We start from the raw sequence: 19401 nt of genomic DNA on the forward strand, positions 1-19401 counted from the left end.
GTTTTTTTCTATATAACTGATTGCTTTAGGGTGCGTTAGTTCTGGGAAGTCGGGGAGGGGAGGCGATTAGGGGAAATTATAATTTGATGTATTTAATTATTATAGGTATATAATGGAATTGTATTAATAAGAGGATATACTCGGCTGGTACCCCAAGTTGCACTCGATGAGGTGGTTAAGAAGGCGAAGGGGATGTAGAAAGATGGTAAGAAAAGGAGGAGAGGTTGTAGGTTTAGGGGGAGGAAGGAGAGGTAAAGTGGATGAGGGTGGAGGCAAGGCGGGGACTGCCGAGTGTATCCGAAAATGTTTTGAGTATCTTTATTGTTTGTTGGTGTATATATATGCATCATTTGTATTTGTTGTTTTAATTGAAAAATTAATAAAAAGTTTTATAAAAAAAAAAAAAAAAGCTAGACATGACCGAGTTGCTAAATTAATCCACTGGGCATTGTGTAAAAAATACGACTTGCCTGTGTCTGAAAAGTCGTGGGAACATAGGGTGTAAAAAGTTGTCAAGAATGAGAGGGTGAAGATCTTGTGGGACTTTCGAATACAGACAGATCGCCATTTCGAACACAACACGCCAGATATCACAGTTGTAGAGAACCGAAGCGTACAGCTGATTGATATCACTGTACCAGGAGATGCCAGAGTCGAAGAAAAAGAACTGGAAAAAATTACGAAATATCGCGACCTGGCCATCGAAACTGCACGATTATGGATGAAACGTGTAACAGTGATACCCATTGTCATCAGGGCACTGGGAACTATGTCCAAAAACTTTGCAAAATATTTCAAGAAACTGCAGCTTCCTACAATAACTCCAGCAATGTTACAAAAAATTGCGCTACTTGGAACATCTTACATTTTAAGAAGGTGCCTGGTTGATACCTAGGATGCTGGCAGTAACATGTGTCAACCATCAGCGCCAGTCAATTTGAATGTTCAGTTGACTGAGGTTCACGTCTAATTAATAATAATAATAATAATAATAATAATAATGATGTTGTTGTTGTTGTTGTTGTTGTTGAAAGGGACCTTGGAGGTCATCTAGTCCAACCCCCTGCTCAGGCAGGATAAAGGATAACATGAAAGAGAAAGAAAATGTGGCTAAAGAACATTGATTATTCTCTGAGAGTGCTGAGACTCCAATTCATGCATTGAAACTTATTGCAGAGACATTTAGGACTAGCAGGAGTAAATGCTTTTTCTTAAGGTGCACAATTAAACTGTAGATTTTGATACTGACTGTTGTGCTAATAAAAATCTGAATCATTCTAAAAAGGGCCTGGACACATTTGTGAAGAACAAGGCTATACTGGCTGCTAATTTTGATACTGGTTATTCATTGCCTCTTCTATCATAGGTAGTGTACCATGAACACTATATAAAGGAAGTAGAAGAGTATCACACCCCGTTGTTAAATCCTGCGAGGCAGATACATTCATGAAAAAGAATCATATGGATTTCTGAAAAGGGTAAAGTACAAAAGTTTGATAGCGGCTTTAGAAATTCTCAGATTAATCTATCTGTAGTATAAATAAGCCCAAATTTATTTATCACATTTCTCTTCTTCCTGGGTTGAAATGTCTTTTTTGCAATGCTGCAGTTTCCACCCCCATGTTCCCAGGGCCTGCCTGATTTTCCATCACACTAGAATAGAATATTGTCATTGTGTATCTCACAACGAAATTAAGTGCTGCCCACAGTGCACACTACACACAAGTAAAAAGCACAAGTAAAAAACATTATATACACACATCCTTCACATTCTATTCACCATTGCGCTGCCCCTAATATTGCACTTTAATTTGTACTATACAGTAGTATTTAATATGATTACAGCTCTGGGATAAAAACTATTTTTCAGCCTATTCATTTTTGTTTTTATTATCCTGTACCGTCTGCCAGATTGTAATAGTTCAAAAAAAAATGTCCAGGATGAGTCTTTGAGAATGTTTTGAGCTTTCCTAAGACAGCAGGAACTGTACAGTTCGTCCAAGGGGGGGGAGGAGAGGGCAGCCAATAATCCTCTGGGCAATGGTAATGACCCTCTGAAGCACTTTCCTATCTGCTACTGTGCAGTTAGCAAACCACACACAAATGCAATAGGTTAGAATGCTCTCTATGGATCAACGGTAGAAGGTTACTAGCAGTTTTTCATTCAGTTGTTGTTTCCTGAGAAGTCTCAAGAAATATAATCTCTGTTGGGCCTTCTTAACCAATGCTATAACATGACCACTCCACTAGTCCAGAAACTTGTGAGTTTCCCAAGTATATCCAGTTGGCCACTACACGACACAGAATGCTCAATTAGATGATCACTTGGTATGAGCTTGGAATGTTCTTTGCTGATAGGAAAGAACTGTTCCACCCTTGACATCAACTGGCCAGTTAGCTATGGGAAAGAACAGGGATGTCCCACACGGCTTCCACTATATCACAGGTGTCAAACTCGCTGCGTCACGTAACGTGTTGCGAAGTAGTGTGACTTTTTTCCCCTTGCCAGAGCTGGGGTGGGCACGGCTTCTACGTGACACATCCAACCCGCAGGCCTGCACTATATTGTCAGTGGAATTGTTAAGCAAATACAAGACTCAAGTCTTATTTCTGGACTCTGCATTATTATAGACATATAGCAAACACTTGGTGTTTGATGCTGCAGAGAAGAATGGAATGGAATGAAATGAATACACACACATACACACATCTACATACATTCCGTATTTGGTTCATCGGGGGACAATTGCTGGAAGCTTACACCAAAAGCAGAAAAGAAGTCACATGAAGACACAGAAGCTTTAAGCATTGCAATGGTAGGACTAAGTCACATATTTTCAAATTTAATTGTGATGCTTGTTTCTAGCCAGTAAGGGACAAAAAGACCAGTTAGGGGAGTGCTGATGTTTGAATGCAAAGAAGATACAACATGCTCATCCCTTCTGCCTTAGTCATTTCGTTGATAATGGGTCTTCTTGTATATCCACATGCTTTCAGAGACAGGAGTAGTACCCATCCTGAATCCTAAAATGGCAGTGGGCCTAGCTTAAAGAAAGGTAGCTTAGTTAGAAGATATCATTTTTCATTCTCTGAATATTACGGCAGATTCTCAAACACTAGCAGAGCCAAAGACTGTTCTTTCTTCCTAAAGGTTCCAAAGGAAACAGACTGATTTGAAATGTTATGAAGCTCATAGCCTCAAAGGCCAAAATGTCAATTTTGTCAAGACCAATAGAATTATCAATTACTAGATTCATTTGATAGTGTAAATTGAGGTAATCAGAATGAATAAAGGTATTCAAAATGCCTACTATTATATCACTAAAATGAAGGTGGGTTTTTTTTTAGTTTTTCTGTAAAAACAGAATAGAAAGCATTTGGCAATATAGATTTTTGAAATAATTCTTACCAATTGGGAATTCATTCTGTCACCACTGAATTTAATCTAAACAATCTTCTGTAACGTTATTCTCTACCTCTTCTGAAAATGGAATAAGATCCTAAAACTAAGTGTTGGAATAACAAAACATGGTTATTTATTGTTTCATTATTTCATTCTAATAACCAGGGAACTACTAAATTTTTTTAGATAGCTTTGCCTGCTCTATAGCACAACACAATGACATCATCATTCCACAGAGATGAGACAATTATTCTTTTTCTTTTTTGGGGGAACAAACTATTAGCTTGATACAGTACAATGCTAGCAAACATGAGATTTTGTAAATTGTGGCATCTGAACCAGAACGAAGCATATTATCTGCAGAGAATACTGTTCTAAGTAAGAAGTTAATGAAATAGGAAAAATAGATTCTCAAGAAATGCAAAACATTTTGTTAATTAATTTTACCCCTTTATTCAATTTAAATCTGGTATGGAGAAACAGTTTGTTTCAACTAATGACTTGAGAGATACCATAATCCTACTAAACTGTCATCTCCAAGTTTGTTCCCATGATTTAGTGTGACTCTTTATCTTTTTATAACTAACTGATAATTCTGCTGCATATCTGAACGTCTCTACTGAAAAGCAAGAACTTTTAGACAATTTAAAGGTCCTCAAGAGAATTTTCCTAGGATGGATCATCAAGCACAGGTAGTAGTCAACTGATGCATTAATGAGATTTGTCTCAGAGATACAGAACTTCTCCTATTTGTTTCTGGTAGTAGAATAGTGTTTTTCCTGTACAAAATCCATATGGGTAAGCAAGGGATCTTTATTTATAATGAAAGTGAAGAATTCATGAAGTTTTCTTTTCTTTTTTTAATATATTTTATTGATTTTTTACAATAGCTATCTTTAGTGCTTAGTAAACAAAAAACATACATTCTACTTGTCTTTCCTATTCCTAACAATATTCACAAAAATACAGGAAGAATCCCCTGGCAAGCGGAACATACTGACATGGAAAGCTACATGGCAAAAGAAGAAGGCTAGGGTTAGATTCAAGAGACTTGATTCGACTTACCAGATGGAGTACTATATGATTAAACACTTGTTTGAATATGGTTAAAAGAATAGATAAATTTTGAATATAAAGGGGCCCTACAGTAAGAGGGATAAGATATATCAGTAGTATAGTATTTTTTATAATATATGAGATGCAAAAATACTGGGATGGTGTATGTAAAAGAAAAGTTTGGATATTTAAAGATAATAAATTTTGAGAAAATTATGACTGATAAGAATGGTCTGAATACTGAGGGGAAATTAAGCTTAAATAAGAATCTTGAAAACAGGACACATAGTGACTTAATAAGGACTTTTATAAATACAATTGAAACATAAGCCAATCAGAAAAGATGTTATATGTGGATGTTATTCTTATTTGTACAAACACAAGAAAAATGTTTATATCCAACCTTGTATGTTTCGAAAGTATTAAGAATTACTGTATATTCGCTTAATGTTGACAAAGGAAAATACTACTAGAAGAAGAGAAGATCAAAGAAATATATCATTATCTAATTTATTGATTATGGAATTATAGAAATTATTATTGTTTTTAAATATATGAACCTAGACAACATGCTGTTTACTAAGCACTAAAGATTGCTATTGTAAAAATTCATGAAGTTTTCTTTGCACTAATACAGAAGGGTTTTACCTCTAACTATTTCTATAATTGTTGTTATTCTATTTTCCAGTCCGTTTACAATCCTAGGACATTTTTGGTGATATCTCAAGTACTAAGCAGGCCTTGCTTAAATATTTTTAGTATCAGCCAAAATTGTCTAGAGGCTGCCATCTGCTGTAACAAGGGTAAAGATGCCCTTGAATCAAGCTTAATGTTGGTAACTGCATTTATGAATTTTTCTTGCCAACTTTGTAAAGAATAGAATAGAATAGAATAGAATAGAATAGAATAGAATAGAATAGAATAGAATAGAACAGAACAGAACAGAACAGAATAGAAAAGGAAGGGACCTTGGAGGTTTTCTAGTTCAGCCCCCTGCTCAAGCAGGAGAACCTATACTATCTCAGACAAGTGATTGTCTAGCCTCTTCTTAAAAACCTCCAGTGATGGAGCACCCACGATTTCTGGAGGCAAGCTGTTCCACTGGTTAATTGTCGTCACTGTCAAGAAGTTTCTCTTTAATTCCAGGTTGCTTCTCTCTTTGATCACTTTGATCAATTGCCATTGGGTTCTTCAGGACATTTTTGTCTTTGCAGTCTAGCCCACCAGCTCTGGAATTCCTGGGCAACAGAATGCCTACATTCAAACATACATAAACATATCCCAGGTATCCAAAATAAATCTAATTCTTTCACAGATATGTGAGAAACTATTATTGTAATATATAAGATGTAGATCATTATGAACAATGCTTTTGTGTTGCAAAATCTTTCTTGGAGACCATTTTAACTATTTAAATAGGCAGATGAGCAGGAGAATCATAAGGTCTTATCTTCAGAATGCAGCCAAACACCTAAGACAGTGGTGGTGAATCTATGGCACGTGTGCCAGAGGCGGCACTTGGAGACCTCTCTGTGGGCACAAGTGCCATTGCCCCAGCCTTGCCTCCCCCCATGACCCCCTCCTCACCAGCAGCCCCCCTGGAGAAGAGTCGCCCCTGAGTGTGGCCCATGCGGAGCAGCATAGCCAAGAACATGGCAGCCAGGCAGCATAGACAAGAATCTAGTCTCACGCCCCATCATGCGCAGTTAATGCTGCTGGGCGCAGGCAGAGGGCATGGTGCTGCTGGGCTGCCTGGGCAATCTGCGGCAGGCCCTGGAGGCAGTGAGTAGCCCTGCGGGGTGGGGGCGGGGCAGGGGGGCAGGGGGTGGAGCAGTGGCGGGGCCAGTTTTTGGGCACTCGGTCTCTAAAAGGTTTGCCATCACTGACCTAAGAAATAATAGATAAACGATGCAAACTTAAGAAAATTCTCATTTGGTTTCATTCCGCTTTCTCAATCAGCTAGGAAAGACAATAGATTTGAAGATGAAAGTAGAAGTCTGAAATTTAGATCAGAATAGAATGTATTCTATGCATGCACTATTTCAGTATTTTATAAAGAAATTGACATTCATATCTATCAGAAGTAAAAAAAAACTGGAGAAAGTGGAAGCACAATGGCCTCTGATCAGTGAAAATACTTCAAACCCCAAATTATTGCTACCCCAGCTGAATTTTTTTTCAGACTGAATCTGATCTGCTGTCAACTGCAGTTATATTGAGAATGTTAATTTTGCATCTAGTTTACTGTTCGTAGAATAAGGAGCCATGCAAATGAACCTCCAAACCAGGACTGTGAAACTATTTTAGATGCCTTACGGGGAAAATCCAGACCATAATAAAAGCCATGAAGGTGGCTTTATTCTTATATTCTCACTAAATGTACCTCCTATAATGGAAGGAAAGAGAAAGTCCTCTTTCAGGTATCTTAAAACCTGGACATGTTTATATGAGAGACCAATCATTAAAGTAGCCCTCTTCAAAATCAGCAGAGGTTATAACGTTTTAAACTGAAGTCCTCATAACAAAGACACATAGGCATTATTTAAGTGGCTAGGAATAGTGATCCTGGCAGTTATTATTACAATCTAGATTCTAGAAGTCATTTCCAAATGCAACACTGTGTTGAGTGTGATATAATTGTTAATGCCTTTATGATTCTATCTGACAATTCCAGAAACAGATGCAATGGCACTCCAATTTAACACAAAAATCTGGGCAATCTGGTAAGGGTTAATCCCAGGAGTATAACCAAACTGTAGCTTAAAATGTTCAATCTCGGTAATACCTAAAATTCAACATAGTTTAAAATAAACAGACCAGAAACATTTTTGTCTTGCCTGTTTTAAAAATCGGCTTTTTCTCAACCAGTTTGTCACCAGTATTGAATATTATTTAAAACAGTTTTCTTGAAGTAGAAATAACAAATAGAGTGGTGATACTAATCTTGCCCCGTTCCAGACTACCCCTTCCCATTGACTTTATCTACCCTGTTTCCCTGAAAGTAAGGCTACCCCCCAAAATAAACCCTAGCTTGATTTTTGGGGGTGGGCCTAATATAAGCTCTAGCCCCAAAAATAAGCCCTAGTTTTGGGATGAGGCACACACTTAAAAATCAAGCTAGGGTGTGTGTGTGCGGTGTGGAGGTTTTCAAGAACAACTATTTATCTGAAACGGTATAGGGTTTCCTGCTTGAGCTGGGGGTTGGACTAGGAGACCTCCAAGGTCCCTTCCAACTTTGTCATTCTGCTTTTCTGTTAAGTCCAGTATACTCCCCATTTTACTTTGAACACAGACTGATCAGGGGACCCAAACAAGATTACCCGTTGCAATATCAGTTCCCCTCCAAAATCCTGCTCTTCTCTTTTATTTTCTCTCTTCTGATTTACAGAACATTAAAAAAAAAATAGCTCTTCCTTTTGGTCTTTTTTCATCTTAGCTGAGTATGATATAGTTAAGTTTACTTTCTTATATCTTTTCTGTTAACTAATTGATCTTCCAGAATGCTGGGTTTCATTTTTAAGCACTTGATCAACCAACACTAAAAGCATTGACCTTAAAAATAAATGACAAAACATCCATGCAATGCTTTCCAGCTTTACAAATGTCAAAACACAATGCAAATACAGTATCACAGAGGAAGCAGTGGTGCAACCTGTTGGGCAACTTGCAAGTAAGAAGGAAAACTTTAATTCCTGTCTGTGTAACCTAACCCAGATGCTTAGACAAATAGACATAGAAAACACTGGACTAACTGTCTAACTGTCTTCTCCACAAATGAACCATGTGTGAAATAATAAGCCCAGGTTTTAAAAAATAAGCCTTGCTCTGCTCTTCTGTTTATTTATCACATGGGAATCTGGATGACAGTCTGTGGGTGTGCGGATCCATTTTTCCTGCTCTTCAAACCCTTATTTTCCAAAATGTTACAAGAGGAGAAAGGACTGGATTATCCCATAGATAGGAGTGTCCAATAACTACAATCCTGTAGTGAGAACTAGATTACCTCCATTGCATATAGAAAGACCATTGCAAAACTCTGGGCTTCGTGAAACAGAAGAGGCAGTACTTTTGGGCTCATGAAGCTACTCCCATAATTCTGGAGCATGACCGAGAAATAAGAGCTATGAGCTGGCACTTAAACATACAGCTGTCTATTAGTCTTCTTTGCTTCTCAGCAAACCATGCCAGTGTTGCAAAGATTGACCGAAAAAGCAGTCTTCACTCCTGTTCCTCATTCTCTCTACTACCCTCCTCTTTTTACTACTAGTTCTCTCTGAGTAAGAATCAGGATGTCCTGAAAAAATATATCAAATTTCCATACCTTTGGCCCTAGGAAATCTAGAGAAATGGGAACTCATTCCGTATTAGTTATTACTTTTAATATAGTAGTCTAAGGGGTCATAGCAATAATTAGGGATAATCTGTTTATTTATGTTGGAGCAGTTTAGGAAATTTTCAGATGCTAGGGGTGATGATAAAACGGCTTGTGTGTGAATCTTATCAAGACATGACATTGCTACTCCAGCCAGTTCTAGAAAACAAATCAGTTTCTTATCTCCACCCCAGAGACTGGTGCTTTGCTTCACAGCATCCAATTTAATTTTATGATTAAGGAACTTTTTTTTTTTTTAAAGGTAGTCAGGGACCTAAGATTCTGGCAGGCACCAACAAGCCACGTGGACGCATGTTGCCTGTTCAGGATGAAGATGATTGTATCAGGCCACTTTCATACTGGGCCACACAAATTGTACTTTAATTATTCCCCCTCTAGCTGCTCTGAAATCAAAGGAAGAAGTGACAAAATACAAATAAACTCAGTTACAAGAGACAGGGATGATGAATCACCAAAACTATGTACTGCAGTGTTTTCAGGTTACACGGCCCTTCTTTAGAGGAACAGTATTGATCGGATTGTGATCTATCTGTGCACTTCTCACATAGCAAAAAGGAGATGAAGTGCCCCAACTATGCAATGGAACAACCACTCCTTTCTCTCTTAGTTAATGTGCTTGCAGGAGTATCAATGTCCCTCCCTCCAAATATTAAACAATTTGTTATCTTTTAAATACTATTTTACAAAGTCCAATGCATTTCCCATGGACTATCTAGTGATGTTTGCAACAGATACTTAGAATGTCTGTTATGATTTCCATACTGTAGATAAAAAGTGGAAACAGATTTCGCTGCTTAACAGCACTTAGTACATTAATAGCACAAGTAAAATTTGAATTTCTAATTTAAAGCATAATCCCCATGCTATACTAGCTCCTTAAACAGGGGTGTTTTTTTTTTAATTCAGACTTTGGTAGTCAGCTCATTTTTGTGGTTAAATCATGTAGACTAGAACCATAAGCTATAAAAGAGGAAACCAGAAGACTAATTGTATTTCATAGCTCTGGCCCGCAGGCCTTGTTGCTTCCATGTATGGTGCCATGAACTTTTCTTGTACCACTTGGAACTCTCAAGTTATAGGACGGCATCCCTGTAGTTAAACTTTGTAAGTTAACGACATCATCTGGCTTCCAAAGAAAAAATTAAAAGCAATTAGATTGGGCTGGGAGCACGGTGACTCACATGATTAGGATGTTGGACTGGAGTTTAGTAAATTCACGTTTGAGACTTGAGTGCAGCTGGATAGTGGGGTGAGCTCCCATCACTCGCTCCAGCTCCTTGCATGGATATGAAAGGAGCCCCCACAGGTCCCTCGGGCAATGGCGATATCATTGGCTAATCTTTCAACCCGAAAGCACCTTGAACAGTGCTCTGACATGAACAGGATGGGAGATTAGGGAGAGTTATTTGAAATCTTAAGCATTTTTTTACTCTAAATTAGAGTCCTGTTAGGAAAACTGGGAATCAAGAATACTGTGTTTAAAAAAAAAATCAATGTTTTACTCTTGTAGAGAGAAGTTTGAAAAAATTCTAGGAGAAACTATGGAGTATTCAGCAAAGGATGCAGACTCCAGTTATGCACAGTCTCATCCATGAAAACTTAAATTTTTTACCAATGACTATTCTAGTTGAGGATCCAGCTGCATTATAGGAAGTCTTGGCTGCAATCATTTCCCGTTTTATACTGCAGGAGAATTCTATAGTGTTCTGAGGTTTAATTTTGAATAGCAGCTTTGTGATTCAGCATTTGGCTACAGTTTGTTAACCTGGAAGACTGATTAAGAGCAGATTTCTGGAGAGTTTGACTTTTTTTTTTTTTTAAAAAAAAGAAGCTTCACTAAGTATTCATCTATTGTAAGAAGAGCTGACTTGCTTGAGAATGCAAAGAACCAAGACTCAGAGGTTTCCTTAGCCACATCATGTGATAGAAAGGCTGCTAACCACCAACAGAAATTAGATGAGGTCACTTCCAAACAGGATACAGGCCTGCATTCATATGCTGTATTTATAGCCACTGAAAAATTGCATACTTCATATGCAGAGTTACATATTATTGAATACAAATGTTACAGGTTTTGATATTCGTATGAACACTTCCTAATAATTTGCAATCAATGCTGCCTAATTTTTATCCTGGAATTTTCCCGAAACACAAAGACTAGAGTGAGGTAATAAATAAGACGTATTTTAGGAATTTAAATCTTTTAGTTCCACAATTTCAAGGACTCAAGGATGATAACAATCAAATGTGCCGTAGAAATGTCTCCAAGAATAAATCCTGAAGTGAATATTTCATTGTTTCCTCTTCAGATAAAGCATCTGAAAATTTTTTGTGAAGATGAAAGAGAAGGTTAGCAAAATTTCTCAAGAGAAGAAATACAATCCCATTAATAGCTTTTACCTCTGGTGACTTGTTACAGTATCTTTATAATGCTCTAGAACAGGGGTCCCCAACCTCCGGTCTGTGGACCAGTACCGGGCCACAGCATGCCAGTAACCGGTCCGCACAAACAAGGAAAGCCCCATCCGCAGGATGCAGGCAGCACACAAAACCACTCCCCCTCCGGTCCGTGGAAAAACCTTTCTCCATGTAATTGGTCCCTGGTGCGCAAAAGGTTGGGGACCTCTGCTCTAGAAATTCTAATGTTAACCTATCTAACAAATTATTTAATTTTAGATTTACTGTATATCCTATCTGTCTGCAACTTCTCAATATAATAATAGAGAGCAACTTCAATTTTCCCTCACAACTGTCTGGTGTAATAATAATAATAAAGTTGGAAGGGACCTTGGAGGTCATCTAGTCCAACCCCCTACTCAGGCAGGAAGCCCTATACCATTTCAGACAAATGGCTGTCCAGTCTCTTCTTAAAAACTTCCAGTGTTGGAGCATTCACCACTTCTGGAGGCAGGTTGTTCCACTGGTTAATTGTTCTGTCAGGAAGTTTCTCCTTAGTTCTAGGTTGCTTCTCTCCTTGATTAGTTTCCATCCGTTGCTTCTTGTCCTGCCTTCAGGCGCCTTGGAAAATAGCTTGACTCCCTCTTCTTTGTGGCAGCCCCTGAGATATTGGAAAACTGCTATCATGTCCCCCTCGTCCTTCTCTTCATTAAACTAGACATACCTAATTCCTGCAGCCTTTCCTTATATGCTTTAGCCTCCAGCCCCCTAATCATCTTTGTTGCTCTTCTCTGTACTCTTTCTAGAATCTCAACATCTTTTTTACATCGTGGTGACCAAAACTGGATGCAGTATTCCAAGTGTGGCCTTACCAAGGCATTGTAAAGTGGTATTAATACTTCACGTGATTTTGATTCTATCCCTCTTTAATGTAGCCTAGCACTGTGTTGGCCTTTTTGGCAGCTGCAGCACACTGCTGGCTCATATTTAAGTGATTGTCCACTAGGACTCCGAGGTCCCTGTCACAGTTACTACTATTGAGCAAGGCACCCCCTATACTATACCTGTGAATTTGGTTTTTCTTGCTTAGATGTAGAACCTTACTTTTTTCACCATTGAATTTCATTTTGTTAGATAGCGCTCAGTGTTCAAATCTGTCCAGAGCCTCCTGTATCCTAAGCCTGTCTTCTGGAGTGTTGGCTATTCCTGCCAGCTTCGTGTCGTCTGCAAATGTGATAATTGTAAGTTGGTTTGAGAGAAAGCACCAGTCTAAAGTCAGCCAATGAGCTCTGAGAGCTGAAAGTGAACTTGGATTTTAGTCTTTCTAATCTTAATTCAACTGCACCATACTAATTCTCAAATCAATGCTTACAAAAAGTCAGTAGGTATGTATAGTATCACATGCTGTAGCATTTGGAAAGATTAATTGAACGAAAAGTCAACTGAATTCATTAAGTGAACAGAAACTCCATGCTAAAATAATGCACACTTACACAACACACAAAATCTACTTCTTTTGCATATGCAATAAATGAAGTCATATGCTTCTAATACTGGTATAGTCCTCAACCTATGACCACCATTGAGCCCAAAATTTCTGTTGCTAAGTGAAACATAGGTTAAGTGAATTTTGCCCCATTTTATGGCCTTTCTTGCCACAGTGGTTGTTAAGTTAGTAAGGCAGTTGTTAAGTGAAACTGGCTTCCTGATTGACTTTGCTGGTCAGAAGGTCACAAAAGGGGCTCACATGACCCGTCATAAATATGAATCAGTTGCCAAATATCTGAATCTTGCTAACATGACCATGGGGATGCTGCAACTGTCATAAATGTAAAAAACAATCATAAATCACATTTTTCAATGCCATTAATTGTAACCCTGAATGGTCAGAAGCAAACTATTGTAAATCGAGGACTATCTGTATTTTTTTGAAGATAGGAAGTATGCGTGAAGAATGAAAGCCATGGGTGCTGGAAATTTTGATTGACATTAGCCATTCTTATTTATTATTAAATTTGTATGCCCATCTAGCTGTCCATTATGTTCACTCTTGCACATAATATAAGGATTCATAGTCTAACCTGATGTATTGTGAATATGCTACTGCACATGATCTCTTTATTCTCACTTTGTTCCTCCATTCGTGTAAGTGGACAAAAGTAACCCAAATTTGCGACCTTATTTGGGGATCTGACTTTGGAGATCTTAATTTTTTTCTTATGTGCAACCTTAATCTGTTGAAGAACAATAATCTACATTCCAGATATAGATGCCATGCTGAACCTTCATTTTCACATTATGCCATTTGAAGTCCATTGATTCCAGATATGGCCAATCCTTACCACACTATATGCACCTCCCATTTTTCTGGGAAAATAGTATCACATATCCTTGGCATCACTAGATTCTGGTTACAATTTCAAACAGTTCAGCCAACATATTAATAAGAAGTAGGTCTGGGAGGAAATCCTGGGAAGGAAACCTTCTGCTATTGTGGAGGTCTTTTTCACCTTTCACTTTCAGAAACACTACAATATTTATACACACCATGACTGAGTTATGATGGGAATGTTTTGAGCAAAAGCAGAGTCGACCTTCAGCCTAATTATTTCCCACAGCCTTAACAAATTCTGAATTTGTTCTTATCAAATCATATCAAATTTAACTTGCTTAGAATTATCAGACTGGCATATAAAATTACAACGCCTCTCAAGGGAACGTAAGCTGCAACAGGAGGGCTGGAGATGTTAGTTGCAGTGTGTCTATACTTGCTACCAATGACTGTTTAGCTTTTAAACTAAAAGCTAAACATATCAGCCTTACTAGGTTCACCAGACAGGAAACACAACCATATGAACTAATTCTGCTTTATTGTAAAGTTACATTAACAGAATCTTGCAAATCTGAAATACAATTCTCTGTCACTTCCCCGAGCTCCTTTACAGCACATAAAACTAGGGAGGGTATCTTCTAAGTTCCTTGCCCTGCCCACATTTCTGCAGCAGGCTCAACTACCTTTTCCCCTGGCTATATCTCTTGGCCTTGTCTCCCAAGATCCACATCATTAAGTAGCCATCCTGAGGTAATTGAACAGGTGACATACCAGATGAGGACATCAGTCAAGACACGGCCATCTTGTTGCTAGATTCCGTACTAACATTCAGTTAAAACATATTGCAATGAACTTCCTCCCTCAAAACAAGATCACATGATTAGGCATGATGAAATGTCAGTTTGTGCAACATAAAAAGCAGAACAAAAAACACCTAGAAGCATCTAGCCCAGAAAATCTTTAATTCAACGTATCCAAATGCTTAATAAGTGGGAGAACTTTCCAGAGTATAGTAGTTCCACCCTTCTGACAAGAAGAAGTAAGAGGAGGAAGAGAAGGAACAAACATTTCAGGAAAGAAATCCAAAACTGTTCAAAAATTGGAAACACTGCTTTTGTTCATTTTGCAAGTACCCTATTGTCCTCCAAAGTGATGGTTTGAAATTCAATTAAAAACAGAAACTACCAAGAGGATTGCAGGTCTGGAAACAGTTCTGCCTTTTGAACAAACTAAAGCATTACTGAAGATTTAGAGTCACAGAAGATTCACAAAGTGCCAGGAAAAATTGAGCCCTTCAATTACTTTCCCAGGACAAAACAAAAGGTATTAGACTCCACGCAGATGATTTTATTACCGAGGTTTTGAGAAATGAATAAGGAGATTATAAACCATGAAATGGAAAAACTTTCCCTTTAAGAATGCTTTACAGGAAATTGACTTCAGCTGACTGCTTTACCAAACATGTTCCCTGAAGCTTACAGATTCAATGGTTTGCAAAATATCAGCTCATGTGTTCCTCCTGTGGGATTTGCAGCACCATATGTAGGCTTGGACTTAATCTTCCTTAACCTTTCAGTGCCAAATGCACTGTATATTCACAGTTCTGCTTACAGAACTATAGCTTGGAAGGAATGGGCCTCATTCATGAAAAAGGAAGATAAAATTGGTAAAGGAAAATATTCTAGTTACCACTCCTGAATTTCAGGCCTAAGGGTTTTTAAAGCATGTTTTGGCCTGCCATGGCCATTTACATTGTGACACTGACTATGAAGTGAGGGTTACTTCTTACATGACCAGTTCTTTCCACCAATTCCACTAGAAGTTTTGAAAAATCAGTCAATATTTGATAGATATTTCAAAATACATATGAAATCTTATACTGAGTATGAAATCATCTCAATGCTGAAACTTGAGTGTGTGGGCCTTTTGCCGTATGTTGATGACAAAACACACACTGACTGAGATCCCAGTTTTATGCTCCAGTCTGAGTTTTCCAGTTAGTTTTCAAAAAATCCCAGAAAGAACAGTGTCCAGCTATTTGCCACCTCTTATTCCCCATTGGCTTGCAAAACTAACAGGCTTCTGCAACCCCCCCCCAAAAAAAAGAAGTTGAAACAGCTAAACACACATTTTCCTTTTGCCTGATAAAGTTTGAGTTTAGCCATTTCAACTTGCTCGGTTTTCTTACATAGCGAAGTGGGAGAAATGTACAAATCGGTTAATGCACATTATTCTGCAAATCCTCCTGCAGAAGATTGGGAAAAAAAAAACATTCTTAAGAGCAGAATGGTTAGAGAACATGCCAGTTCACACATTTTTGGAGAGAGATGGTTAATTTCTCTGCATAAGAAAGCAGGGGTCACGTATTCTCTGAGTCAACAAGTCCAGCAGGTGTTTTTTTTTGGGGGGGGGAGTCTTAATATATAATTGTTATGCAAATTTCAAGTGCATATGAAAATTGTTAAAAGACAATAGTTGATTTTTTTCCCTTTCTGCTCTTTTGTAATGTATATCTATATGTAGTTTAGGAAATGAAAAGCATATCAGGCTTTCTGAATAAGAGTATTCTACATTTCAACATTATGTTCAGAAGCAGCCACAGCATCTGCAGGTCTCATCAGAATGACAAACCATTGTGATTTCACAGTGCAAACGCTATCCCCTACATGCTTCTCCAATATCACCTCTTTCAGGCAAATCTTATGCTCTGAAGAACCAATAAGTAAAAAATGAGAAAGCACTTTCTCTAATGTTAACAAAATCAGTGTTATTTCACTTTGTCAGATTGAACTTTTGAAACTGCAAACTACACTCTCGGTAGCAAATCTACAACTCTCTTTCCTGTACGGCTAGACAAAATGACAGGGTAAGGAAATAAATAATAGGATTGCCAACCCAGCTTTTGCCTTCTCCATGTCTGACTGAATTACCAGCAAAGTTCTCTCCACAATATAGAGGATGACTTTGCTGCTGTCAACATAGTTGGTTTCTCCACCCACCACCCACTAACTGATCCTTAAAAAGATAAGCGTGTATAAACACGAAGCCATATGTCTCTCATTTAAAAGGTGTTGGGTCAACTCTAAGCATGTCATTACTTATCAGGATAATGCAAGAGAAACATAGTTTTTCATTTTTGCTACATGGATTAGTTTGCAACCAATGGTCAAATGGATCTTTTCCTGAAAGGCAGAACAATAGCAACGTTATCAGATTATGTCTGCTATACTCACCATGGTTTAAGTGCCTGATGCAATCGTTCAGCATGGTGCTGAATTGCTTCTGAGCTTCTGAATCCGGAAAACAGTAATAACTATGTTTAAGGAACGGCTGCCACAGGTAGACTGGAAATTCTTTTGGAGGGACAACAAAGGCCTGGGTATTCTCCTTTTCACTGGAACCTTAAATATATGCATACGTTTATGTTCTTAGTCATTCCAAAAGGTTTACATGTAATTATAGACAAATTCCCAGTAGACAGGTAATCTTGCCTTAACATTTGCTTAGTTTTCATTGCAACTCTAGGTGCTCTAGACATCACCCAGGTTGTAGCATCAGCCTATCTGAGCATTCAGTGAACAGATTCCTTAGTATGGACTCACATTTCCCCAGATTCAGAATGTATAAGTTATGTGCATCAGATGGGCAGTTATATAAATTCAATAAATATATACATACATACTGTCCCTAATCTGAGTAATTTGTCTCTGACATCAGAATCGTGCCTGAGTGCCTGTTTTCTTGAATATTAGTGTTTACTTGGCTTTGATTATGTCTCTGTCTCTTGCTATCTTTGCTTCTATTAAGCTTCCATTGTTGCTCTTGGTTTTGAGTCTGATATGACTCAAATTATATTACATTTCAGGACAATCATAGGATAGCACTTTATTGTGTAAGGTAGGCAAGCTTATTAAATGCATGCCTTTAAACCATGTGTGTAACCTTTTATAAAGACAATACAACACTTGAAAGAGAACATCAACTAAAATGCTAAGCAGTATAAAAAATAAAGGGGAATGGGCTATACCTTACCATTAGGTTCTGGGAAATGTTTATCAGATAGTGAGTTATATTCTTCCCCTGTAATTAGCACTTTCCCTCCAACAGGAAAAATACAAGTCTTTGAACTTATTCCTTTCTGGAATGCCTACAATTAAGAAACAGTAGTAAAGATTTTCTTTTTAAAAAACAAAACACAAAAGCACCTTTAACTTAAGAAGTGGCTCCTAAAATGAATGAAAGAATGTGAACAACACTTAAATTTCAAAATCCAGAATAGGAGGTAAATAAATGCTCTAAATAACCACATAGTTCATACACCCCAGCCTCACTTAAAATTTCCATTTATCTAATTTTTTTAAACTGCATTTTCTCTTCCAATAGGATTCTAGGATCCTCCTGGAAGATAGGATCATTTATTAAACATTAATATAATAGTATGTATAAAATAAAATAAATTAGACAAGTAGTATGCATAACGTTTATTATACATTAAATATGAAATCAAGTAATAGAATTAACTTTTTGGGGGTATGGTATGATGATGGAGGGCATTTCTGATATGATGTTGTAAGACCTTCTCCTGATCAATGTCATTAATTTAAAACCTAGGCAATGATGGGGCCAGAATGCAACTCTGCTTAATGCTTTGAAAAGTGGAAATAGGACTCATAAACATTTCCCATGCATAAATATATTTTTGTTTAGCATCATTATCAGCTGTAAGAAGACACTGTCAATAAATGAGGCTGATTTTCTCCATAGCCTCTCTAGGAAAAGTGAATTATTAGATTATATCTTTCAAGTCTCACTAAATGAAATTTCTATTGTTATCTCTCCCCCCCCATCCCCTCCTCTAGCCCACAAACCAATCTCCATTCTTCAATATGCTAACTTTGTCACGTCATTGGTGTCCCTGATTGGTGTCCTAAGTGGGTTTCTGCAACATGCTTCTACATGGAGCTGCCCTTGAAGAGTGTTCAGAAGCTTCAGCTGATGCAAAATGCAGTGATACAGGCAGTCATGGGTGTCTGTCATACAGCACATGCAAACTCTCTGCTCTGCAAGGTGCATTGGTTGCCAGTATGCTTCCAGGTTCAATGCAAGGTGCTGGACCTCTTGGGACTGGGTTACTTATATAGGACTGTCTCTCCCTGGATTATACATCTTACAGGAGATGAATGCTCCTGTCCCATCAGGGAGTGTCATCTGAAGAGAATCTTTTTTGTTGTGGCCCCTGTCCTCTGGAACATCATCCCCCACAGAGATCAGACCTTCCCTAACTGCACTGACTTTTTTTGGTAAAACCTTGAAGACTTGGTTTTATCAGCGAGCCTGGGGCCCTGATGATGCAAGTGAACCCATTTCTTAGTTGTATTTACTGTTATGAATTCCGTATTGCTGTTGGTTGTTTTTCCCCAGCTGCTATTTATAGTTTTCTTATATTGTTTTTATTCTGTTTTTAAGTATTATTAACTGCCCAGATTCATATAGGCTTGAGATGAAACCCATGTGCATTAGTATCTTATTTTCAAGATGAAAAGCTGGAAAGTAACCATTCCGAAATTAAGATATTGTATTCATCGTCACATTAATTATGGATACAATTAAATAATCAAATCAAGGCAATATATAGAACACAGAGAGCTAGTGTGATATTCAATGGAGAGAACACAAAAAGTTTTGAAATAAACAAAGGGGTAAGACAGGGATGCCCAATTTCACCTCTACTCTTTATTTTGACTCTTGAAGTACTTTTAGTTCAAATTAGAGCAAATAAAGAAATAAAAGGGGTACAGGTCAAAGCAGAGGAATATAAGT

General features: G+C 37.8%; 1 protein-coding gene across 1 annotated transcript in view; it reads right to left on the reverse strand.

Annotated features, from left to right (window-relative positions):
• NIBAN1 (niban apoptosis regulator 1) overlaps nucleotides 1–19401 on the reverse strand; it is an 88034-nt gene that overhangs the window by 17318 nt on the left and 51315 nt on the right. The window contains exons 6-7 of the mRNA XM_029284262.1: nucleotides 17614–17728; nucleotides 16815–16982 (exon numbers count right to left, since the gene is read on the reverse strand). Of these exons, the coding sequence (XP_029140095.1) occupies nucleotides 16815–16982; nucleotides 17614–17728 (283 nt within the window). The remainder of the gene's footprint in view (nucleotides 1–16814; nucleotides 16983–17613; nucleotides 17729–19401) is intronic.

Source organism: Protobothrops mucrosquamatus, unplaced genomic scaffold (assembly GCF_001527695.2).
Source record: "Protobothrops mucrosquamatus isolate PMUCROS unplaced genomic scaffold, P.Mucros_1.0 scaffold472, whole genome shotgun sequence".
Taxonomy (NCBI): Eukaryota; Metazoa; Chordata; class Lepidosauria; order Squamata; family Viperidae; genus Protobothrops; species Protobothrops mucrosquamatus.